Genomic DNA, 26,896 nt, shown 5'->3' on the forward strand with positions numbered 1-26,896 from the left:
AATGCTTCAGCAGACCAAGAGATTTTGGACAATTTCATGCTCCCAACTTTGTGGGAACAGTTTGGGGACAGTCCCTTCCTGTTCCAACATGACTGCACACCTGTGCACAAAGCAAGGTCCGTAAAGACATGGATGAGTGAGTTTGGTGTGGAAGAACTTGGCTGGCCTGCACAGAGTCCTGACCTCAACCCGACAGAACACCTGTGGGATGAATTAGAGTGGAGACTGTGAGCCAGGCCTTCTCGTCCAACATCAGTGTCTGACCTCACAAATGCACTTCTGGAAGAACGGTCAGAAATTCCCATAAACACACTCCTAAACCTTATGGAATGCCTTGGATGTCAGTGACTAAAACCTGATAGTAGTGATAAATGTATATTATTTAGTTATATTTTTATTGTTTAGTAATAAATTCATATTATCTATATGTTTCTCACTGAAAGGGGAAAAAATTGATGCCACTGAATCATGAACTATGTCCCAATTCAGTGGCTGCATATTTCAGAGGCTACATTTGAAGGCTGGCTGCGTCACAGCGACGCAACTAGGCTGTCCCATTTGGAATGATCATTCATATATGGCCTAGAAATGTGTCCTTCTTTTCCATGGCGATGAAAGATCAATGGGTGGATCCTTCACCAGTCAATGCACCCCAAATGTCATCAATTTGAGAACATGGCTCTGTCAAAAGAGTGAACAAATTTTTAGTTTAATAGCTAAACATACAAATGGTAAAAAGAAGCCAGTGTGGTCTGAAGCAAAATTTATACTAGTGTTTTGTTTATTTTAAGGAACAAGCAGCAGACAGAGAGAAGCATCTCCAGCTCTAATAAATGAAAAAATAAACAAAAATAAAAGTTTCTGACTCCATCTTTAAAGTACTTTAAAAGAATTTGCCAAAGGTGAAGTCTATGCAACCTTTGAAGGACATGCTTTTGTAGACCGCCCCTGAATTGGGACACAGCTATGGGCTTCAGTAACTTGCATTTAAACAGAATAGTGATTGGAATGTGCATGGAAGAACTACTAACTCTGATTAGCGATTAAGGGGAAAAATACATAGGAAAAATAAAAAAAACATTTCTCACTGAAAGAATAAAAAATATAGCACTAACTAGCACTGAAAGTACTAGTTGTACAATGAAAATAAAAGCTAATTTGATTAATGATTAATGTGGCTCATCCATACAGTTCTCACTGAGAAGGGTGAAAAATGAACAGCTGAAGTGGCTGAAGCATGGAACCTAGGTGACTAACACTGAAATTGGAGATTGAATTGGTTGTGCACGGATGAGATGATAAGTTTGATTGGCGATTAATGTGGGATCATACATAATTCAGTCTAGGGGTGTAAACCACCTGGGGAAAAGCCCACTCAGAGCAGGCACTAAGGCAGGCAAGCTGTCTCATATGTCGATGATTCACGGTTTGTTTAATGCGGAACATGGCAGTGGCAGATCCTTTCCAGCAGATGACAAGTAAAGCAAGTCTACTTTAAGATTCATTTTCCCAGAAATGTTTTTTCCACTCCTGAGCCTGCCACACTGGCATGCAGATATAATTAAAGGAAGTGTAGGCTGGCCTAGCTATGGGTCGTAGGCTTGACAAAAGGCTTTGTGGCGCTAAGCGCTGGAAGATTATTGTAACAAATTGGATTTTGTGAATAGCCAAAGAATGCGGCCCATATCAGTATTCATTAGATGATGGCCTGTCAAGGACTGTAATGCTGCGGGATTCATCAGCATAGCAAAACACAAGTGCCAAGAAAGGTAGAGTGCTGGTCAAGGACTTTCTTAAACATTCAATTTTAAAGGAAAAGCTCAGTCAAAGAAACTAACAACAAATAAAAAAGAACTGGCACCAGTTAGCATTATTCCAATGACATCATGCCAATTAGGATGTCTGGTCAAGCAATTCTTTAGAATGTCTGCATTTGCAATACTGGGCATTCTTTTAAATCCCTACAGTTTACAGATTCCTAACACACAAACCAACCAGACAACAAAAGAGTTCATATCAGCTCACCTCACATTTTTCACTGCAGTGACAAGGCACCTATAAAGATGCTAATAGCTAGTAAACATCCTGCTGTTTCGCTAAATGGATCAGAACTTTCACGACTGTGCATTTGAAAGTAATCTCTTTAAAATGGCATTTTTCATGAGATTAGCCTGGGAGGGTACTGCTGAGAGCCATCATGCAACTTTCTGAACTGTGACAGCATCTGATCTACCTGGGTAGCTTTGCCTTTCTTTGCTCGCGGAGAAAGAAAGAAAGGAAGACAGAAAGAAAAAAACACAACAACAAGGGAAAAAAGAAGTTTGCACACAACTTCAGGCCAAAATAGAGGGACTTGACACTCCAGCTCCATTATTCAGAGGCTGGAATTCAAAAGCTAACTTCAGAAACACACCTGGCTGGCTTTCCCTAGGGAAGCACAAGGGGCACTCATGCCCATCTTAATCCAAACTGAAGTGTTTAAGACTCGCAGGATGCTCAGAGCAAAGCGGCAGATTACCCTGTTATAGTCACCCTTCCTTTCACAGCTGTAGATGCCACTCTTAATATGATGGATAGACTCCACATCTTTGCTTCTGCCTTAGAGTCTCTTTGGCTGTGATGTTATTTACAGTTTGATAAAGAAAACCCATGGCCATGAAAATCACTGCACTAGATTTGTCAAAATAACACATTGTTCAGGTGCTGCATGCTGTTGATGCGTTGCAGTTTCAATTACTCTCTTAAGTAAAATCTTTGGAGGGATGCCATAGAATAACAACTTTTGGTCCCCTAGAACTCTTCACTGGATGGTTCCATAAAAGAACAAAAGTGTGTGAAAAGAATCATTTTAAAGCTTAAAGAACCTCCACTTTATTAGTTTATCTGGCTATCAAAGAACCTCTACTTTATCTGTTTATCATTGTGACATTAATGCTAATTTCCACTAAGATAAGTACGGTAAGTGCTATGGTAGCACAAAGCTAGCGGTGGTGTAAATTCATTTTCTCACACTAGGTTTAATTAACAAGACATTAACATAGACTTTGCTTTGTGTGCTGCAGCTGTTCAATGAAGCTTTCACCAAAAGGAATATCAAAAGGGAAAACAAAGACAAAGAGCTCAAGAGTGAAAAACAAAAATGAAAATTAAAGTGCTAAAAAGATATGAAGTGCAACAGTTTAAGCAAGATGAAAAAAAATTAAGTGTTATTAAAATGCAATTGTCTTTTAATGACACCAAGGACAACACAAGAGGCGCAGAAGAAGTGAAACATTCTGGCACTGACCTGCGTTGAACCCTTTGTGAAGCTAATAACTGTACAAAACTGTATATGACACTGGCATATACATATATATGTATATTTTGACTGGCAACTGTGAATTATGCAAGTTATATATATATATATATATATATATATATATATATATATACACCATTGGTCTGTAGCTCTATTTAACTGTTCTAGACTCTATATATTCTCTCTAACTCTTGTTATTCTGCCCTCCCCCAAAAAAATCTGATAAAAGGAGAAGCAGCTCTGACTGTAATAAGAGAGTTCAGATAAGTTCAAACTTTTATTGAGACGTGCAGATCACTGGCACAAAATGCCACTTCTGCTTATCCAAATGTGGGTAGATCCCTCTGGTGATGTTTCTATAGCGCCCCCTTATATAGAGCTTTAGGCACAGGGATTTGAGTGTGATGTGATTTAACATATTACCATTTAACCTAGATAATTATAATTCACAGTACTTACACTGCATTTTTGTCATTTTTATGTTTGAAATATTTTCCATTCATTGTCATGTTTAAATCTGGCCATTTTGCTAAACATGAGATCAATCATTCTACATTACATACATTATTTCCGGAATAAAAGGCATTATTACTACACATAATAATTGTTGGAATCCTTAACTCCAGCAAAAAACTTTTCAAATGGATGTACACACAAACAATTATGTCATTTAATGTAATATAACAATGTAATGAAATGTAACTTTGTAAATGCACTTTTCCTGTTTGTTTGTGTTAAGTTAAAGCCATCTTGTTGAAATTCCTTATTATTTGTCTTTTTTTAATCATGTTCTATATCCTAAGTAATTGGAAAGTAATGAAATTATGTTAATTAAATGTGTAAACAGGTAATCAGTAATCATTTTTAAGGTAACCTTACTAACCCTATTCGCAATGCCTTAATGTGTTAAATTCAGGATGTTAGAAGAAACTAATCTCTACATGGTGCCTGAAAGAATCCCAGTACATACTAATTAAGGGTTTTTCTTAGAACTATATGTCCAAGCTGAGAATCTTGGGAACAGGAGTGTGATGTGCTGTGAGAATTTGCCAGTCATAAAAGTTACTGTGTTAGATTTGCTGTAATAACATATTTTGAGTTCCTACAATTTCCTATAGTTTTCAATGCAAATGTAAAAAAAAGCTCGGTGGAGTGTTCTGATTAGTCAATAAACAAAACTCTTGAGAGTCAAATACAGTATGTGTGTCTGAGGATAGCACAGTTAAACCATGGATGGTGACCTATATGCTACTTGGCTGCATGAATCTACTCTCTGCAAAAGTTGGACTGAGAGAAGGAGTATAAATAGGCTGTGCACACAATTTCAAATCCTTTCTCTATCTCTACGTCCTCACTCTCTCTCTCACTCGCTTCTAGCCCTATCTTTCTTATTAGCCTGTGGCTAGAGCTTATAGCCCCTGGGGGCACAGCAGCGAAAATGCTAGTGAATGATTGGAATCTTACCTCAGAAAACTTGTTCCACAAGTCATCCCTTGCTGCATTCCCATACATGTGTGTCATTAAGTAATCCTGGGGAAAAAAAGGAGAAAAGCTGGTAAGTTTTTTTTGTGTCTTAATTCAGCGCTGGACAAATAAGTAAGGCAGATTTAATAGACTGGACTGGAGAACAACCCAGTCAACTGCATTGCTAATCCTGCCAATTTACAATCAGCGCAACTGTGTGCAAATTGGAACCAGCTGTTTGGGTGTGATTGGCTGTCAGTTCAAGAAGGACAATAAGAAGGCCAATTAGAGGCTCATTATGTTGCTTAGTTCTTGTGTCACGTCTTAGTTTTGCACACAACGAGTGAGGCAATGTTATTTCACTGTCTCAGTGTGGGGCAAATAATGGAGGAAAATAGTCTAAATGAAACTGAACTTTCACAAAGACTGAATAAAAAATTGTTGGCAAAGAAATTTTCCAAATAAACAGAGGAAATGCAGTCTGCGAAAGGGCTGGAGTAAGAGTTTTGTCACAACACATGGATGAGATATATTATATTGTGTGTCAGTCTCCATAGACAACCACTGGCAGGACAACTGAAGTGCTCAGTAATTTTTAACATGACTCTGTCGATGCTTCCTTTGTCAGTTCATTAATTTACTGCCCTGCTAGAATTGCCCTGAACAACTGCAAGTGCTATTATTGTGAAACAGAAGTTTCTAGGAGCAACAGCAGCTCAGCTATGAAATGGTAGACCATGCAATTTCACACAGCGAGGTCACCAAGTGTAGCTATATAAAAATCACATATCCACTCTTACATCACACACTACAGAATTCTGTAGTTGCCTCCAGAGAAGCAAAATCAGCACAACAACTGTGTGTCAGGAGCTTTATGAAATACGTTTCCATGCTGAGTATCTGCACACAAGCCTAAGATCACTATGTGCAATGCCAAGCGTTCAGCTGGAGTGGTGTAAAGAATGCTGCCACTGGACTCTGGACTGGTGGAAATGTGTTGTTATGAGTGATGAATGCTTCACTTTCTGGCAGTCTGAGGAATTAATCTGGGTTTGGTGGATGCCCTGCATAATGGTCTGTGGTTGGAGTTTGGTCTTGGCCTCTTAGTTGCAGTGAAAGATAATGTCAATGTTATAGTATACAAAGACATTTTAGACAAATATATACTCTCAATTTTGTGGAAAGTTTGGAAAAGGCCTTTCCTGTTCCAGCATGACTGTGCTCCTGTATCCTAAGTGACTTTGAGTTGCACTAAAGAAAAATGATAACTGTTGCCTTTACTAATTTCCTCTTCATCATTTTTTGGAAAGTGTTCAGTAAAGTACTGCACTGCAATCAAAGTTTCAGTGCGCTAAAATTCTCGTTTTCCTCCATAAAAGAATCTCAGTGTGAGAAGAATAGCAGCATGCCAACAGTCACTCACGTCAGCAACTCACTTCTGCATTTCTAAAAGAAGTAAAACCAGTGCTGGTGATGCGGATCACAAATCTGAGCGCATAATATCCATGAATACAAAATAGAAAGAAAAAAAGTATAATTCTACTTGTCAGTTCCATGGCTTTCATCATTTTCATATATTGATAAGTGGTTCTGGATCCAACAAAAATTCAGTTAAAGAGTCAGCAAAATTTGGCTCTCTATAGAACCCTTGAATAGATGATTCTTAACAGAGTCCATTTGTACAATAAATGAGATGTGCAAGCATGAAGAACCTTTATAATATCAAGAACCTCCACATAATGTCAAAGTTCTACACCAATTAAAGTTTTTTTTCCTAGAACTATACATGCAAAGTAAGAACCTTTTAGAAACCTTTATTCTTAAGAGTGTGACTTTAAATAAAACCAAATTTTCACAGTGTTGAACAGTATCTGAAGAATCCATACTGAAACACAGTAGAGCTACAGGGAGAATTTTGTTTTGGAGAGATGGGTGACATGAGTTCACAATGTGTGAATTGAAAATATTTGGCAAAGAACCTACATTTGAAAAGTAGTTGAAAAAATGTAGTTGAAAAGTCAGCAAAAAAGAAAAATAGATCAAACTAGACCATCAAAAAACAATTTAAGAGTTTCTTAAGAAAATACTGGAGAAAAATACAGATGAAAAGTTCACCAAAGGGTTGGAAGAAGAGCTATTGTGAAAGATGAGAAAAAACTTTTACGAAGTTTGAGTGGAAAATTGTTGACAAAAATAAAAATTAATTTCAAAAAGTAAAATTGGAGAAAATACAATCTACAGAACAGTCTACAAAAGTGCTGGAGGAAGAATTCTGTTTTGAAGGATGGATGAGAAGATCTCAATGAAACTAAGCTCTCTAAATGTTTAAATGGAACATTGGGAAAGAAACTCAAATTTTTTTTTTCTGAAAACTTGGAGAGAGAGAATGCAGTTGAAGAGTCTGCAAATGAGCAGGAGGAAGAGTTGTGGACCCTGAAACCCAGAAAAATAAACATTCAATCTCAAACTCAAAGCCCTTCTGTGAATTGGAAATAATGTGTTTCCAGTAGCCATCTGCATGGAACCACCATCAGCCAAAAATGACTGACTACCTCCACTTCAAACACAAGAAACTGATCTGAAACACTGTTTTCATATCTTTAAACATCCTGTAGATACAAAGTAACAACACCCAAGAGGCCTTCACTTCAAAGACAGCACACTTAACAGAAGCTCTTGATAAATATTACAAAGAGAACACATTTAAACTTAAAGAATCTAGAGGTATTATGCATGTTTTGATGCCCTATTACAATGTAATAATTACATAATTACTTATTAATTACATTGATAGTTACAAAATTAATTACTTTTACATCCAGTTTATGTATTTGCAGATTTGACAGATTTTTTTTTATGTAAAAACATTTCCTCTTTTTGCAACACAGCAATAATTTTTCATCAAATTTAAATCATAATAAAGCATCTCTTCCACTTACAAACACAAACAAGGCACATAATGAAAGCTATGAATCTGCACTTTTGCCACAGTTTCTACATTTGTTTCAATGCAATGTGAGTAAGAAATAATTCATACAAAATTACTGCATGCATTTGACATCACCAGCCTCCACTGACTTCTAATGGTTAATACTGTCCCACTTATGTTCTGCAGAGCCCACAAATGAGGTGCATGCAGAACAATTCTAATCTCAGCTCATCTGATAACACGATCAAAAACACCATACTAGCTCTTGCTCTCACACACCCACACTCGTATACACACAGATGGAGTTCCTAGAAAGCTCTCCAGTGACCATAAGCGATAAACACATCAGCTCTAATCCGTTCTTGAAGAAAACACCCCCATGTTCCCTTCTTCATTGGGTAACTAAACCCCCTTGCTGTTCAAATGCAAATCAGACCACCGTGAATACCAATTTGACTAACAGCTGATCTACAGTGCTCATCAAAAGTTTGGAGACACTCACTGGAATGTTTCCACAACTTATCAAATTAGAAACTAATTAGGTTTATTTATAGGAAAACAATATCACAAGTGCAGATAATAGTAATAGTATTGCTGACAGTGCTAGAGACAAAGCCACAGGCCATACATTGTTCTTCCTTGTTGTGATATCAGCACTCATCAGTGCTCAAACCTTTCAGATGTTTAAACCACCTTTGGGTCAAAAAAGTTTCAATATGTGCTTTTAAGTACAGTTTGGAAAAGAGAAATCCTTATTTAGGCAAAAGCTACAATCTCAGAAAACTGCAACTAGACTATCACTGGGGGTACCCCTCACAACACTGGGGTGGTACCCTCAAGCCTTCAGCCTTTAGTTTGGGGACCATAATTTTACAATTGCATTTTTAAGCCATATTTTTGATAAACATGTCTTGACTCCAAGCTGTTTATTTTATTCTTCTTTTTTAAAACACTATGAAAAGGTACACATATGCCCTGACATCCAGGAATCTACCTTTACAACTCATTTACCACAGACTACTGGACTGTATGCATCACGTTTTACCTTAGGGGAGACATTTACATCGTTTGCACCCTTTTTTCTGACACTGCTCTTGTCATACCAAGGAAGATTCTTTCATGAACATCATTTTAAGTGTTAAAGATAAGTATTCCCACAATATTGCTTTATGATCACAGGTATTTTTCGTACAGGACAGAAAAAATAACAGAGAACTCAGATTATAAATAAAGGCAAGGTCTTTTTTGATGGACAGTGTATGATGGGCAAACCACTCAACAACTTTCATCACTTTTCTCCCCATAAAACATTTCATCATCCACTGCTGGAGCTGCCAAAGTGACAGACAGTTTGTTGATGTCTATGACATGCAATGGTCAGCAGAGTGAGAGTGATGGGTAGTGACAGAACAGCCTGTGACCCAGAGTTCATGACCTAGCTCAACTAACCACTAGTGATGGGCGGGATGACTGACTTCCTTTTTGATCGTGACACCAATACCAATAACAATTGGAAGAAAAACTTTTCTTGCACACATAAAATTGAGAAGACCACAGTGAAATGCAAACACAAATATTATATTTGTAGTAGTTTGGAGAAATTACACAATACTATTAGCTGGAACAGATAAGATTCATACTGGATTAATATTCCTCCACAGTTATTGCTGTCAGTCTACACACAATGTAGATTCATACTGGATTAAAATTACAGATCTCACAAATTCCAGAACTATTTCAATTAATCATAAAAAACAAATATATAATTCATGTATAAAATATATAGATATACATTATATTTCCAGAAGTTTTCACTCAACCATCCAAATCATTGAATTTAGGTGTTCCAATCACTTCCGTGGCCACAGGTGTATAAAACCAAGCACCTAGGCCTGCAGACTGCTTCTACATACATTAGCGAAAGAATGGGTCGCTCTCAGGAGCTCAGTGAATTCCAGCGTGGTACCGTGATAGGATGCCACCTGTGCAACAAGTCCAGTCGTGAAATTTCCTAACTACTAAATATTCCACAGGCAACTGTCAGTGGTATTATTACAAAGTGGAAGCGATTGGGAATGACAGCAGCTCAGCCACGAAGTAGTAGGCCACGTAAAATGACAGAGCAGGGTCAGTGGATGCTGAGGCTCATAGTGTGCAGAGGTCACCAACTTTCTGCAGAGTCAATCACTACAGACCTCCAAACTTCATGTGGCCTTCAGATTAGCTCAAGAACAGCATAGAGAGCTTCATTGAATGAGTTTCCATGGCTGAGCAGCTGCCAAAGCGTTGAATGCAGAGGTGTAAAGCGCCACTACTGGATTCTAGAGCAGTGGAGATGTTTTCTCTGGAGTGCTGAATCATGCTTCTCTGTCAGGCAATCCGATGGATGACTCTGGGTTTGGCGGTTGCCAGGAGAACGGTACTTGTCTGATTGCATTGTGCCAAGTGTAAAGTTAGGTGGAGGGGGGATTATGGTCTGAGGTTGTTTTTCAGGAGTTGGACTCGGCCCCTTAGTTCCAGTGAAAGGAACTCTTAATGCTTCAGCAGATCAAGAGATTTTGGACAATTTCCTGCACCTAACTATGTGGGAACAGTTTGGGGATGGCCCCTTCCTGTTCCAACATGACTACGCAGCAGTGCACAAAGAAAGGTCTACAAAGACATGGATGAGTGAGTTTGGTGTGGAAGAACTTGACTGGCCTGTACAGAGTCCTGACCTCAACCTGATAGAACACCTCTGGGATGAATTAGAGTGGAGACTGCGAGCCAGACCTTCTCGTCCAACATCAGTGTCTGACCTCACAAATGCACTTCTGGAAGAATGGTCAAAAATTCCCATAAACACACTCCTGAACCTTGTGGAAAGCCTTCCCAGAAGAGTTGAAGCTGTTATTGCTACAAACTGTGGGCCGACATCATATTAAACCCTATAGATTAAGAATGGAATCTCACTCAATTTCATATGCGTGTGAAGCTAGATGAGCGAATACTTTTGGCAATATAGTGTACATACCATAAAAGACGACACTGCCTGATATACAGACAGAACCTTCAATAGCTTTGGTACTGTGATAGGGCAGAGTGAAAGAAAACATCTTTGATTAGTCGGTTAATCAAATAATATGAGAGAAATCCATTAATTATAGTTGCAGCTCTACTGGCCACATCCCAAAAGACAGCGATGTGTCTGGAGAGCAAGCAGATGAACAGCATGTATCCTGCCTGGCTGCATCTGTTCTCAGGGCTGAATCTGTCCATTTCTCTCTCTCTCTTTCTCTCTCTCTGTCTCTCTCTCTCTCTGGCCAGTTGACTATAGCCCTAAGGCTAAATGACCATGAGGTCCAATCTTGCCTGTAGTCAGGCTGCCAAAGTGTGTTGTTGTTATTTTGACTGCGATGGTTTCTGCTGACTGTAACAGCATGGAGACCAGAGCAAAAATAAACCTGCCCACATTCAAACGAGTTCAGTCCAGTCCACCAAGGTCACACACACAGAGACACACACACACACACACACACACACACACACACACACACACACACACACACACACACAGCAGTTAATTGTCTTCTGTGGACTGGCTTTAAGTGCAGCTGTGCTAGTCTGTACTGGTGTGTGTGTGTGTGTGTGTGTGTGTGTGTGTTTGTGTAACCCAGCTCTACCTTTAACCTCAGCCTCCAAAACATCAGATTTGGCCTCTCTGACTTTTTCTAATAACGGTGTCATCTCATTGAGGGATCTGGGACCCACAAAGTCAGAAGTCACATACACAGAGCAGTTCATTGTCTTCTATGGACTGGCTGTAAGTGCAGCTCTGCTAGTGTGTACTGGTGTGTGTGTGTGTGTGTAACCCAGCTCTACCTTTAACCTCAGCCTCCAAAAGATCAGATTTGGCCTCTCTGACTTTTTCTAATAACGGTTTTCTTCTCACTGGGACCCACAAAGTGAGAAGTCTCACACACACACACACACACACACACACACACACACACATACACACACACACACACACACACACACACACACATAGAGCAGTTCATTGTCTTCTATGTCTTCTACACACATACAAACTCTTTTTTATTAATTTGTTTTATTCTACTAAAGACAGTATATAAAGCAAATATGAAGAGTATATGACATGTTTATGAAAGGTAAATAAGGAATATATGATGAGAAAATGATGGGTATATAAATGGTATATGAAGCATACATGAAAGGTAAATGAGGAGTATATAAAGGGTATATGATGGGTATATGAAGTATATATGAAGGGTATATGAAGTGTACATGAAAGGTAAATGAGGAGTATATAAAGGGTATATGATGGGTATATGAAGTATATATGAAGGGTATATGAAGTGTACATGAAAGGTAAATGAAGAGTATATGAAGGGTATATAAAGAGCATATGAACAGTATATGAGAGGGCAAATGAAGACTCTATGAAGTGTATATGAAGTATATATGGACAATGTATGAAAGTTTATACAAAGCATTTATGAAAAGTATAGTATATGGAGTGAATATGAAAAGTACATGACAGTAATAAAGGGTATATGAGAAGAGTATATCAAGGATGTAAGTATAATAAGGCAATCTATCCATCACTTGTGGAATGTGATGTATTGTCAGTACTTTGTCAGATACGAAAGAATGCCTTTACCAATGACTACAGTCACTCAACCTATAGAACATTTTTCTTGTCATCCAACAAATCTCACGTCACTGTCAATCATTCTGATCAGAGGAGTGTGTGAGTGTGTGATATTTGTGCAGGGATTGGACCGCTGCTGTAAGCGAAGCGTGTGATGGACTGAAAGAGAGATTTATTCTTCGGCTGCAGCGGAAATCCTCTTATCTGTTCAGAGGAGGAAAAAAGCCAGTCTGCTGATATGCATATATTTGCATAGCAGCCAGGGACCACCCAGAGCCATTTTTGTATATGTGTGTGTGTGTGTGTTTGTGTGTTGTGTGTGTGTGTTGACATTTTCCAGTGTACATGGCCTCGGCGAGTGTTTTAATGAGGAGCTGCTGTTTCACTGCTGTTCTGTGACCAGAAGCTCAATGTAAATACAGAGAAACAAACAGAAAGAGATAGAGAGAGAGAAGAGATTGACAGAGAAACAGAAAGAGAGTGGTGGAGATAGGAAAACGGAAAGAGAGAGAGAGAGAGAGAGAGAGAAAGAGAGAGCAAGGGGAGGGTTCAAACTGAGCAAGCGAGAAAAGAGTAAGATATATAGAATGCAGATAAAAATGCAGACAGAAAATGGACCGACTCAGAGAGAGATGGATCAAAGAGAGAGAAAGAATAAAGTGGGATAGCAAGAGAGAAAGATGAGAGAAAGATTGACAGAAATTGAGAGAAACAGAGGGAGAGAGTGAAAAAAGGAAAGGGGAAGGGGGGGTTAAAAGGGAGTAAGAAAGAAAAGAGAGTAAGATATATAGAATGGCAGACTGAGAATGCAAAAGAGACAGATGGAAAGAGTGAGAATAAGTTAAAACAGACAGACACAGAGAGAGAAAGAGGAGAGAGAGATTGATAGAAATGGAAAGAAAGTTTGAAGAGAGTGAAGAGAAACAAAGAAGAGAAAGAATAAGAACTAGAAAGATATTGGGGGAGAGAGAGAAATAGAGAAAGATTGTCAGAGAAATTGTTATAACTTATATGACTTAAATGAAGATCTGACAACATTTCAAGTCACATAGATGCAGAAATTTACATAATGCTGAAGGGTTCACAAACTTTCAAGCAGCACAGCTTATATATATATATATTCCGATCAGCCATAACATTAAAACCACATCCTGGTTTCTACACTCATTGGCCATTTTACTCCAGCAGTACTGAAAGTGTGTGATCCACTTGCACCAGTGCACCACCACCACATCAGTGCCACTTCAGTGCTGAGAATGATCCAGGAGCCAGATAGTACCTGCTCTGGTGCTCTTGATCATTCAAGAAAGTGTGCAGAAATAGAGACAGACTATAGTCTATAACTGCAGAACTACAAAGTGCACCTATGTGGTAAGTGGAGCTGATAAAATGCACAACAAGTCTAGACACAAAGAGTTAATGTTATGACTGAGGAATAGATCCCGAGAGAGAGAGAGAGAGAGAGAGAGAGAGAGAGAGAGAGAGACAGAGAGAGAGAAAGAGAGAGAGAGAGAGAGAACCAGAGAGACACAGAGAGACAGTGTGAATGTATTCAGCAGGGAGTGGTGTATCTATGTACAGTGGGGCAAAAAAGTATTTAGTCAGCTACTGATTGTGCAAGTTCTCCTACTTACAAAGATGAGAGAGCTCTGTAATTTTCATCATACACTTCAACTATGAGAGACAATATGAGAAAAAAAATACAGGAAATCACATTGTAGGATTTTTAAAGAATTTATTTGTAAATTATGGTGGAAAATAATTATTTGGTCACCCACAAACAAGCAAGATTTCTGGCTCTCACAGACCTGTAACTTCTTCTTTAAGAAGCTCTTCTGTCCTCCACTCGTTACCTGTATTAATGGCACCTGTTTGATCTCGTTATCTGTATAACAGACACCTGTCCACAGCCTCAAACAGTCAGACTCCAAACTCAACCATGTCCAAGACCAAAGACTCAAATCCTGCAGTGCCAGGCGTGTCCCCCTGCTTAAGCCAGTACATGTCCAGGCCCATCTGAAGTTTGCCAGAGAACATACAGATGATCCAGAAGAGGATTGGAGAATATCATGTGGTCAGATGAAATCAAAATAGAACGTTTTGGTAAAAACTCAACTCGTCGTTTTTGGAGGAAGAAGAATGCTGAGTTGCATCCATACCTACTGTGAAGCATGGGGGTGGAAACATCATGCTTTGGAGATGTTTTTCTGCAAAGGGGACAGGATGACTGATTCGTGTTAAGGGAAGAATGAACGGGGCCCTGTATTGTGAGATTTTAAGTCCAAACCTCCTTCCATCAGTGAGAGCATTGAAGATGGAACGTGGCTGGGTCTTCCAGCATGACAATGATCCCAAACACACCGCACGGGCAATGAAGGAGTGGCTCCGTAACAAGCATTTCAAGCTCCTGGAGTGGCCTAGCCAGTCTCCAGACCTCAAACGCATAGAAAATTTGTGGAGGGAGTTGAAAGTCCATGTTGCCCAGCAACAGCCCCAAAACATCACTGCTCTAGAGGAGTTCTGCAGGAGGAATGGGCCAAAATACCAGCTACAGTGTATGCAAACCTGGTGAAGACTTGCAGGAAACGTTTGACCTCTGTCATTGCCAACAAAGGTTATGTTACAAAGTACTGAGTTGAACTTTTGTTATTGACCAAATACTTATTTTCCACCATAATTTACAAATAAATTCTTTAAAAATCCTACAATGTGATTTCCTGGATTTTTTTCTCATATTGTCTCTCATAGTTGAAGTGTACCTATGATGAAAATTACAGACCTCTCTATCTTTCTAAGTAGGAGAACTTGCACAATCAGTGGCTGACTAAATACTTTTTTGCCCCACTGTATGTGATTACGTGTAATTCATTTACAGTTTGATTAGAGGCGAAGCTCACTCAAATTTCCTGGTGTTGTTGTGTGTGTTAGTGCTGCATCCTGAGCGCTGTTTAATCAGATATTACAACTACATTTGGCCCGGGTGCATGACGCAGCACAACCACATCCACATTGCTCCGAGAGGGGGAAAAAAATCTAAAGATTGATCGCTCTCTGTGTGTAATTGCCTTGGAACTGAAACAGGAGTTTTCTGCAAGCGTCTCCTTCACAACAGTCAGAGAACATCATAAATAATTCATCAGTCATCCTCCTAAATGAGTTCCCTCTGAGCTGATTTAGGGAGAAACACACACACATACACTTCTTAGGATATGAAAGTAATTCTGAGACAATTGAGCTACACACCATTTGGAGAGAGGGAGTTACATTCAACCATTCTCCACATTAATCTAACAAAGAGAGAGAGAGAGAGAGATAAAGAGAAAGAGAGAGGGAGAGAGAAATAATGTTGTTTATACAGACAGGCGACAAATTAAAGGAAAACCTGAATACAGCAGTGAAGAAACATAATGAGTTCAGATGCTTCCAGACAGGTTTTACTGCACAATGTAATCATGCATCCTACCATACTCTGTAGCATGTCTGTAAATGCTGCACAGGCCCAACTGACCTCAATTTTGATCCTTACACACTTTGTGCTTGTGGTTCTTTGGGGGATCTTTGGTGGTTTGATGGTTCTGTGTGGAGCCATCGCCACTGAAGGAGCCCTTCGTATCATGTGCAGAATTTGCTGTAGATGGTTCTAAATAGAACTTTCTCAAAAATGGTTCTGTGTGGCACCAAGAAATTTACTTCTACTGTGACAAGCCTGACAATCATGGTGGTGGGGGAGCCCTTTTTGGTGCTTAAATCCTTTGGTGGGGGGTTCTTTGGGTATTCACAGTTCTGCGTTGGGCCATTTTCTTGGCCCTTGAAGAACCATCTCTTTTAAGTGTGTAGCTTTTGTTTCCTCAGCAGTGCTTCACATAAATGAGACTGTGTGTCCTTGTTAAACCTAGATCTTCAGTCAGAAATGTAGAGATGATCAGTTATCTATAAAAAAAAAAAAAACATGGTCCATATGCCTGTGTGACATGCATTCACTAGAAAAGAGTATTCAGAATACCTGTTGTCCAAAGTGCCCACTTGCAGTGTCCAGCTACAAGTTTTGTTAATTTTTACAGATCACAAGTCAGACTGAGCGCTAAATCACATAGGCAAGTCACAACATTAAAAACCTGGGTGTAGTTTGAGCAAGTTGAGAGAAATTTTGGGAATGTATTCACTGAAAAGATTTCAGTGCCTTTCAGTGATAAGATTTGACTGTTGTTCAACTGGGATGATCATCTGGAGGGAGTGAAGATCTGTATAAATCTGACTTTTCATTTTTACAAAACTATAAAACATAATGTAGCTGCATATTATGCCTGCAAGACTTCAACAAATTAATCTTATTTGATACGCTATGTCAGTAGAAAAAAAGTCACAAAGGCTGCTCAACTGGTTAGATTTTCAACAGGAACAGTGACTGAAGTGACTGTAATTAGTTAGACAGTTATAGATGAGGTTGGATACTGTAATGGAAAATGCACATTCAGTGAATTTGATGCTCAAACATTAGCGCAATATGTAGGGAAAAATGACGAGCAGCTGTTCTACAGGTGACTGAACATCAGTGAAGGACATGATCAGACTGTATCAGCAATTGCAGTCCATGCACAACTATACAAAGAGGGATATCATAGTACAGCTGTAGTAACTCCTCATTAGACAGATGAACATTTGAGAGTTAGGTGGTGTAAAAATCAGAGGTACTGCTCTACAGAGATGTGGAAAAAGTTAAATGGTCATTCTTATAGGCATAGAGTCATTCTTCACATGGTGCTGAGGGTACTGCAGCACCCCATAATTTTAGAACTGCATCTGTTAATAATAATTATAATAATATGTTCAGAACTTTATAATAGTTTGATCATAGTAAAGACCCATGTGTGGTTGTTATAGAGTGGACTCAGTAATCTTGCACTGTTTAAGTCATATGGGTCAGGCTCCAGTCCTTGCGGGCCAAAATGCTGCAGACTTCAGCACACTACCTCATTAAACACACCTGATTCAACTCATCAGGTAATTAGCGAGGCCTTTATGAGCATTAGATGAGGATAAATGCTAATATCCACAGCACTGTGGCCCAGAGGGTTCCCAGTTTGACATGCCTGGTTTAAGTAAATGCTGTTCATTATAGTGCACCAAAAACTGGTGGCCACTTTTGTGTTGCATTGCTCAAACACATGCAGGTTGAGGTGCAAAGAGAGAAAGTCTATGCAGTTCTGCATCCCAAAGCAATATAATGTTGCTGCTAAACTTAAGGAGTATCATCTGATATCATCTAATATCTGATATAAGCTTATATTAATCTGCTGCTCGTTGTGTGATTCAGTGTTAAATCTCACTGTGTGACTGTGGTTGTGACACAGTTGGTTTCTGATTGGTTGCCCCTCAGTGAATTTACATAAAGTTAATTCTGAATGAGAGAGCAGAATAAGGATGTGTATCAGTGGGCTAATGTGTCAGATATATGTATATAATGTCACCTTATTATAGCATGTTATGATGACACATTCTGTTTGATGTAAGTCAGCAAAAAAATAAATAAAAAATACAAATGCAGAAGGAAAATCATTTTGCATGACGTCATTGTTTGTGTCACATACACTCCTTAAAACTTTAGCACCCCCAACTTAAAACACCTTGCTGCGCCCCTGTCCTTCAACATATACAACGCCTGTGTGACATACCCTGGAAGAACAGTATAGGCCTGAATGCTTGACCCTTACACTGAGGAGGTCTAAGCATTCTGCTATAATGTTCAGGGTTCATTTGTCTGAGAAGAGGCAAGGGTGACTCTAAATCTATACAAAGTTGTTCTAACTGATCATTTTTATCCTATGATGAAACATTTCTCTCCTCATGAGAGTGAGCTCTTCCAGGATGATTGTGCCCCCCATTCACAGGGCACAAGGGGCCACTGAATAGACTGATGAACAGAAATATGATGCGAATCACATACTAGGGCCATAGCAGTCGCCAGATCTCAACTGAGCTGAACAGCTGTGGGGCTGCACACGACTACCATCATCAAAACACTAATAGAGGGAATATCTTATGGGAGAACTATATTACATTCCTACCAAGATGGTCCAGTATCTTTTTAAAGCCTTTATTAACCCCTTATGTACTTATTAAAACCATTTCTTGATAATTTGCACCCATCTGCATGTACAATTGTGTGTGTGTGTGTGTGTGTATGTGTGGACTGGATTAATATGTATGCTAACAGATCAGAATGGTTTGGCAACACTGTCATGCCAAGAGAGACAGAGATACAGAGAGAGAGAGAGAGAGAGAGAGAGAGAGAGAGAAAAGACAGAATGAAAAGAGGGAGAGAGGACAGAGAAAAATGAGGAGGGAGAAAGGGAAGAAAGAGAACGACAGAGAGAGAAGGGAAAGAGAAAAAGAGAAAGAGTGAGAGAGAGAGAGGGGAGGAAAGAAAGTGAGAGAGAAAGATAGAAGAAGAAGAGAGAGGTGACAGTGAAAGAGAGGAAAGAGTGAAAAAGAGAAAGGAGAGAGAAACAGAGGAGAGAGATGACAGAGAAGAGAAAGTGTGAGAGAGGGAAGAGAGAGAGGACAATGGAGGTGACAAAGATAGAGACAGAGATAGAGAGAGAGAGAGAGAGAGAGAGAGAGAGAAAGACAGAGAGACTGGAGAGAGAGACAGAAAGAATAGCAGAAGAATGAGCAAGGGGGAATACTAAAGTGTATGATAGAGGGAGAGCAAAGAAAGAGGAGAGAAGACAGAGGGAGGTGAGACACAGATAGAGAGAGAGACCATAAGAGAAGAGAGTGAGGATAGAGAAAGAGACAGAGAAAGGGGAGAGGAGAGAGAGAGAAAAAGAGCGATAGAGAAAATTAGAGGGAAAGATAGACAGGCTATACAGGCAGAGAAAGAATCAGACAGAGAAAGGCTCTGAGAGAGAATAGAGGTGAATGTTATTGACAGGAACAATAGGTGGCTGTTTCTCAGGCAGAGAAGGAGGGAATATGGAGAGATGATGGAGAAACGGATTTAACACTGAGTGTTTGCTCCGCGCTTTCTTTCATCATGGTTGGAAATTGAATTGAGGCCTATCTGTCTATTTCACCTGTATTCAAAATTCACAGCTGTGCCACAAGCACAAACACTTACACACAGTGCTGAGAAATCAGCATGAGTCGCATCATCCACTCCCACAAAGTCAAGATCAACCGAAACCAGGAAAGCTCTCTCAGAAATTCAGGTTTCAGGGTGACTGCTGCTATTGATTTTAACTATGAGGTGTCCAGTGTCAAAAAACACTTGATTAATTGCACTTAAGTATTGTGCTTAAGTTTTATAGTTATTGATTTGTGCTTGAGTATTACTGAAACTGAATACTTGTACTTTTACTCAATTACGTTTATTCGTTTAAACGTTTTACTTTTTGCTTGCATTATTTAGACATTCAGAGCACTCATTACACATCTCAAAGACCAGGAGATAGAAATAGTTGAATTTTATAAATCAGGAGAAGAATATAAAAGATATCAAAAGATTTGAAAATGCTAATCAGTAGATAATGAAGTGTAAAACAAGGGGTTCTGTTGAATCCAAGACATGGTCAGGTACACCAACAAAGGTTTCAGCCACAAATGCCAGGAAAATTGGTCAAGATGTAAGGAAAAACCCACAAGCAACTTCAGCCGAAATACAAGCTTCTCTGCAAAAAAAGTGTTGTAGCTGTTTCAAGATGCAAAAAAAGGAGGTACTTAAAAACAATTGACTGCATGATCGAGTTGCCAGAGGAAAAGCCATTACTGAACCAATGCCACAAAATAGCCTGCTTATAATATGCCAAACAGCACCTAGACCAGCCTCAAAACTTCTGGAACAAAGTCATCCAAAGTATTGAGACCAAAATTTAACTTTAACACTTTGTTTGGAGAGGAGTAAACAAGGCCTATGATGAAAACAGTACTATCCCTACTGTGAAGCATGGATCTCTGATAGTGTTGCGGTGTGTGAGCTACAGCAGCCCAGGAAATTTAGTCAAAACTGGTGGCAAGATGAATGCAGCACGTTACCAGAAAATACTGGAGGACAATTTGCATTCATCAGCTTGGAAGCTGCGTGTGGGACACATTTGGACTTCCCAACATGACAATGATCCAAAACACAAGGCCAAGTCAAACCTTCAGTGGGTATAGTAGAAAGAAGTGAAAATTCTGGAGTGGCCATCAGTCTCCTGACCTCAATATTCAGACACTTTGGGGAGATGTCAAATGTGTAGTTGCAAGACAACTTATGGTACCTGGAGACTAGTATTTGGAATATGTCCTGATAAGATACCACTTGTTTATCTGTTCAGCCTCTTCCTGTGCTGTGCTAAAGATGGTTTCTGCCAGAAAATTCTCCATTTTTAATGCCACTGTGCATTTCTTTAATCTTGTGTTTTATTTCTGCAAATAAAAAATATCAAAATATTTGTAGAAGAAAACACCCGTGTGTTGCAGCATAAACAATTAATTTTATGCCTAAACCATTGCACATATCTAATTTCATTCTCTGAGTTTATTTGGACTCTTACTCTGAAAGTTATTCATTCTGTTTATGTTCATAGAACAGGAAGAGCTTAGTCAGTCGGACCTGAAGCAAGAGAATACAGATGTGAGCTAAGTGTAGAGCTAGCTGTTAGCCAAAAGCCATGTTTATTGTTTGGCCTGCCTGTGGCCAACTACAGCCACAACAACTTGTGCATAAGCAGTGTGTCTTCTTCCATAGAGGTAAATGCTACAATATTTAGAAGTACAAAGTCAAAAGACATAATGTATGTAAACAAGCAGGTATGTTCACTGGAAGTATGTTTAATAATGAAAACAAAAGTGTCTGAATACTTGTTTCCTCTCACTTTTTCCACTCCTGATACTGTTCTTTTGGCCACGTTTGTATATGACAGTATGCTGGCTCATCCATGGGATTTATAGATGTGTGCCCAGAGCCACTAGGGGGTCCAGAGTAAGCAATCATGACAAAGTTTAAATGGCTGCCTTGACTCACAGTGGGAACTTAACTGCCCATCACAATCCTGACACTCTCCACAGCCTAATGCTTTCCCTGAATATCTGCTTTTTCTTCTCCAATCACTGATTAGCAACTGTTCAGTCAAACCCTTGGTCAAAAGGTTTAGTTTAAATTTAGTGAATTTAGAACTCCAGAAGTTCAAACGATGTGCATGGGGATCTGTAAACGAAGACCTGATGTCTCGATAAAGTAGAGGATGTCCATTTCCAATCCTAAACAAATAAAGTCAGCTTGACTAAAGAATAAAGGTGTCACACATAAAGTCATCAAAGGTAAGATATACATGATCCATAAAAAAGTTTTCATGCCTATTATGACAGTATAATTCATCTTGGGGCACTTGACAGTTTTGTCTGCATCTGCTGTTCAATTTTAATTTGGGTCATCTCTGTTGGGGTAAGCATTGTGGCTTTATAAGGAAGTGCTGTATTAGTTGTTGGGTATGTATTATCTTGTGTTCTTATTAATGTGTGTGTATTCTGATTATCATTTTGTATCATTGTAAAGTGTTGGATTATGTAGGTTTCTGTCAGCAATAGGCTAAAGCCTCATTCCATGCCATAGTGGGACATTTAGAAAATATATTGCTTGGCAACTTGCATGCAACAAGGGCATGTCGACAAAGTACCTTCTAAATGTTGACAAAGAAATGAAAAATAATTTAACCACAAGCACCAGACTTTGCAGCTTGGTTGATACATTTAAAAATACTCTTTAATAAAGTAATATAATAATAATTATAATTATAGTGATAATGTACACCTAGCAGCACAGTTAGTGCTGCCATTGTGGTGCTTCACATCTCTCAGTAATGTACTGTGATTAAAAACAAAACCCTGATCACTAAAAAATAGGTAGCCAGGTAGGGCCCACCAAACATTTGTGAACAGTACCTATAGCTTGATGACTCAGGTCTGACTGTATGTTATGCAGTGTTAGAAAGCACATAAGATCTATTTGAGATTACTTCAATGAATGAAGACATCAAATATTAAGATAAATAAAACTAAACTAAAACTATTAATAATTATTGAAATTAAGCTGAAAATGAACCCAAGAATAAACACTACACTGGAAAAAATGATATAAACACTACACTGGAAAAAAATGCTATAAGTTTGGCTTGAGGTTAAGGTTAGGGTTAGAGTTAGGATTAGGGCCAACCCTTTTAGGTAAGGTTGGGTAAGGTTAGGTTTTGCACAATGAACATAATATATCAACAATAAATATACTTAATGTAAATAATGTTTCAACAGAACATCTACAAGATATTCAGTGTATTCAGATGCTGCACTACTGCAACTTCACTGATATGTTGTTAATGTGTTACTGATAATCTGTTAATAGTTTATTAATCATCTACAAAGGACTACTCCAAATAAAGTGTTACCAATAGCATTATAAGATTAACTTGTTTTTAGACATTTTTACATGTTATAAGTAATCGTCTCTAGTAAAATACACACTAAAGAATCCTGATGAGATGGTCTACATAGACCAAGAGGACATAGATCTAAGTGTTTCTGAGGAGAAACCTCGCCAGCAGCTGATCCTGGCGCTCGGCCCTTCAGTGTTTTTTCCTCCATTTCTGGCCTTCTGGCAGCCTCGGCTTATTTCCAACTCATTTTTCATTTGCATCGTCCGTCTGAGAGAGACAATCTAAAAGGTGATGGGCTCTGAGTGGAGATAAAAATGGATGCCTGTTATCGCCCCACACTTTGAGCTTTTAGAGCCACTCAGTCTTCATTTACGACTCCCTCCATCCTCTTATAAAGTGCATCTATCCATCTATCCACTCCTCTGAGCGATAAAGAACACAAGAGCAGCTTTGCCCCTGGACCGCCGCTGCCCAGCACAGTGAGAGCTAATGGAGGTCGAGGAGTCAACCACAGCGTGACTGCTGCCCACCACACATAGACATACACACACGCATACACATGCACACTTATGCATGCAGCACACACACACACACGGCTGCTGGCTTTAATTATGCAGAAAATCTAGGCAAAGACACAAGCTGAATAAGAGTGACAGAGAGAGAGAGAGAGAGAGAGAGAGAGAGAAATGGTAGGGCGAAAGGAAAGAGACAGAGACAGAGAGAGAAGATGAGAAAAGAGATGAAAATAAGGATAGAGAAAGTAAAAAAAATGATGGATAGAAGAAGAGACATGGACATAAGGATGGAGAGAAAGGGGGAGATAAAGAGAAAAATACAAAAGGAGATGTGAAAATAAGGAGAGAGAAATGAAGAAAATTGGAAAAGGAAAGAGAGAATGAGGCAGTGAAAGAGAAAGTGTTATAGAAGGACAGAAGGAGCGAGATATGAGAATATAAAGCAAGATGTGAAAAGTAGAGAGACAGAGAAACAAAGAGAGAGAGAGAGTGAGATACAGAAAGTCTCAGAGATATGAAAACTAGGAGCGAGATATAGGGAAAATAGGAAAGAGAGAGAGAGAGAGAGAGAGAGAGAGAGAGAGAGAAAGGATACAGAAGGACAGGAGGAGAGAGATGAAAAAAGGAGTGAGATTAAAATAAGCAAAGAGAGCTACAGAGAGAGATAGAGATAGAGAAAGAGCACGAGAGAGAGAATGTCAAGAACTTACAAGTTGAGTGGGCGGGTGGATGGACTCCAGAGGTATTAAAGTCATGTTGAGTAATTTAGATTTCTCCTCATTTTTCCAACTGCTTTAGATCTGCTCGGTTTTCTTTTCTCAGAACAAACTTAAGTATTCCTTCCACTGTGTTTTGGCATTGAAGGTTTGATGTCTATATTTTTTAATTCCCAAAATTCTAACAGGCTGCTGAAGTTCAGAAACATCCTGAGCTGTCAGGGAAAACTGTAATTTCTTTCTTAAAGACCTGTCAGCATATATCAAGTACTCCTATAACTCAAGAATCAACTTTAGCTGTGTGCAGTGCTGCTTATGTAGCCAGTGTACAATTATGATGTGTGATGTCAGCGCACTTTGGGACCAGGGTTGCATAAGCCATATTTAAATTTCTGACAAGCGCCATGTCTCATAGCCCTCCTGTCAATCAAAGACATTTTGAAAACACAAAAAAGTGACTTTTTCTGGGGTGAGTTTTGAGTGTGCAGTACAGAAAGTAAAGAAATGAACAAAGTGGAAAAAGTGTCACTTCTCTCATCTCAATGTATGAAGTGATGAAGCCTCAATGTACATTAATTTGTCATCTTTTGGCTGTAAAAACAGCTTCTACTTTTCTGAGAAGGCTTTACAATAGATGTTAAAACATTGCTGTGAGAACTGCATTCAGGCACAAGAGATTAGTGAGGTTATGTATTGATTTTGAAGGATTAGCTTTCCAACTCATCCCAAACTGGATGGAGGTCCATCACTCCAGAGAACTCAGTTCCACTGCACAGCTCATAGATAGGGGGCTTAATACCCCCCTATCTGATGCTTGGCATTGAGCATGGTAATGTTAGACTTATGTGCAGCTGCTTCAGAGGGTCACATTCCATTGGAAATGCTTCTCTATGTAGATTATACAAGCTGTGATTGCACAACTGGACCTGTAAACCTGTGACAGTAATGAGTACACCTTTAAGCTGCTGAATTCACTGAATAGAAGTATACAATAAAATACAAGAACAATAAAGGCTCATTGTATGAAACAGACATGGATACAGGTTGAATATATGATAAACTACAAAAAGCATAAAGGTTAAATGTAAAGTACATCAACAATAATAGTTTTGATGTTTGATAAAGAACAATAACAATGAAGGATAAAGGTGTAATTAAGTACAACTTTCTCAAATGTCACAACTTCTTTGGAACTGGGATTGTACCATAAAGTACAATAGCAAGAAATGTACAATACATTATGTAGTGATGTAGTGTCTCTGTTCACAATGCCATCCATAAGATATGGTGCTTATCATTGAATTGTATAAAAGTGCCACACTAAAAAACACAAATTGGTTCTGAAATCCACTCTTGGGCATATTTTGCACTTTTTCTGCTCTGATTATACTCACACCCCACCCTTAGTGACTTCTTTCAAATCGGCGCATTACAGAGCCAGAAAGAAAACAATAAAATTTAAATACCTTCTGAGCTCAACACAAGCCCAGAAAGGGCCCAGATTCATGAGCAGAGATTAAATAAAAAAACCCTTTGTTTTGAAGTAAAATGCTTTGACCAATTTTAATATTTTTGCTTCTCATTTGTGAAAAATGGACCAAAGGGAATTTGGAGAACCCAGTAGGATTATAGTGAAAGCTCCATGATCTACAAATAGTACCTAAAACCACACAGCGGACAAACCAAAGAGTTTAGCATTCTCTCACTGGGCATGCTGAAGGGAGTGATGCAGAACCAGGTGTTCAGTTTCAATGAAGCAAGTACTTTTCTGCCTTACATGCCAGGACAATTACTACTGTATTATTAGACAAACGCACCCCTGAAATTCAGTCCAACCCTGTCCTGTACCAGCACCACACACACACTATCATGCAGTGTCACTGCTGTGCTAAGACTGATCCACTACTGAAATAATATCTAAGACTGATCCACTACTGAAAGAATATCTGGTTAACAGGAGCCCTGTGGTCAGAAAATGACCAGTGATGAATGGGTAGAGGGAGGCTAATAAATTGTGTAGCAACAGATGAGCTACAGTCTGTAATTCTACACCGATATATTGGGGACCTGTGAGGTAAGTGGAGCTCATAAAGTGGCCAGAAAGTGGAAGTACAAGATAGGAGTTTCTAGTCAAGTGGATGGTGGGTGTACAAAGCTATCATTTGCCTCAAGGTCAGCACTAAACTGCTCTGCAGTAAAGGCATAAAGAAGGTCAGTTGTTTTAACAGTACAGCAGAATTTATGTTAGAGAAAGTGAGCCAGTGAAAGGTACGCCATAGAGGTCTAAATGCTTAAAATATCTATGTTAAGGAGGGGGATGGAAGTTTTAGCAGAATTCAAATACCATATGGCATCTCCCAAAATGATCAGCCCCCTCCACAATCAAAAGCATTATGAGATTTGGCATCTGCTCTGCTAGGCCAGGGCTGGAGTGGTAACTGTGAAAGAGTGGGAGAGTTTTCGAAAGCTCGCCAGCAATCCTCCCTCTCTCTCTGTCTCTCTACAGCATTGCATGGCTGAACCAGATGGTCATGCCATGGTTGCAAGATCCCAACAAACACCATAACAAAGATGGCCTCTCGCACATGGGCGCTGGCCATTAAGGAGCATTCTCCTTGCAAATCATCTGAGCTAATCTGCTGAATGTCAGACATATGTGCATCACAAGGGCAGAGTGCAATCATTGCATTTTGCTTCCTGAGGTAGTTAAAGACCTCAGGGAGAACTGGAAGAGGTTATTTGATTGTTTAGGAACTGAAACTTTTTTAGCTTTGAGCATCAATGGAACAAACAGAAAAGTTTGTGATGTAAGGCTGCAGTAATCAAATGTTCAAATATTGTCTCAAGTATGATCTTGGATACACAATAATCTGTAAGAATAATAAAAGATCAAGATGAGTGGAGGTAAGTA

At 39.1% G+C, this 26,896-nt stretch overlaps 1 protein-coding gene across 2 annotated transcripts in view; it reads right to left on the reverse strand.

The window, feature by feature from the left end:
• LOC108433189 (thyrotropin-releasing hormone-degrading ectoenzyme) overlaps window positions 1-26,896 on the reverse strand; it is a 358,559-nt gene that overhangs the window by 117,275 nt on the left and 214,388 nt on the right. For both annotated transcript variants that reach the window (XM_037542868.1, XM_017707605.2), the window contains one exon: window positions 4,763-4,828. In XM_037542868.1, the coding sequence (XP_037398765.1) occupies window positions 4,763-4,828 (66 nt within the window). The remainder of the gene's footprint in view (window positions 1-4,762; window positions 4,829-26,896) is intronic.

The sequence above is a fragment of the Pygocentrus nattereri genome, chromosome 1 (genome assembly GCF_015220715.1).
Source record: "Pygocentrus nattereri isolate fPygNat1 chromosome 1, fPygNat1.pri, whole genome shotgun sequence".
NCBI classification, from domain to species: domain Eukaryota; kingdom Metazoa; phylum Chordata; class Actinopteri; order Characiformes; family Serrasalmidae; genus Pygocentrus; species Pygocentrus nattereri.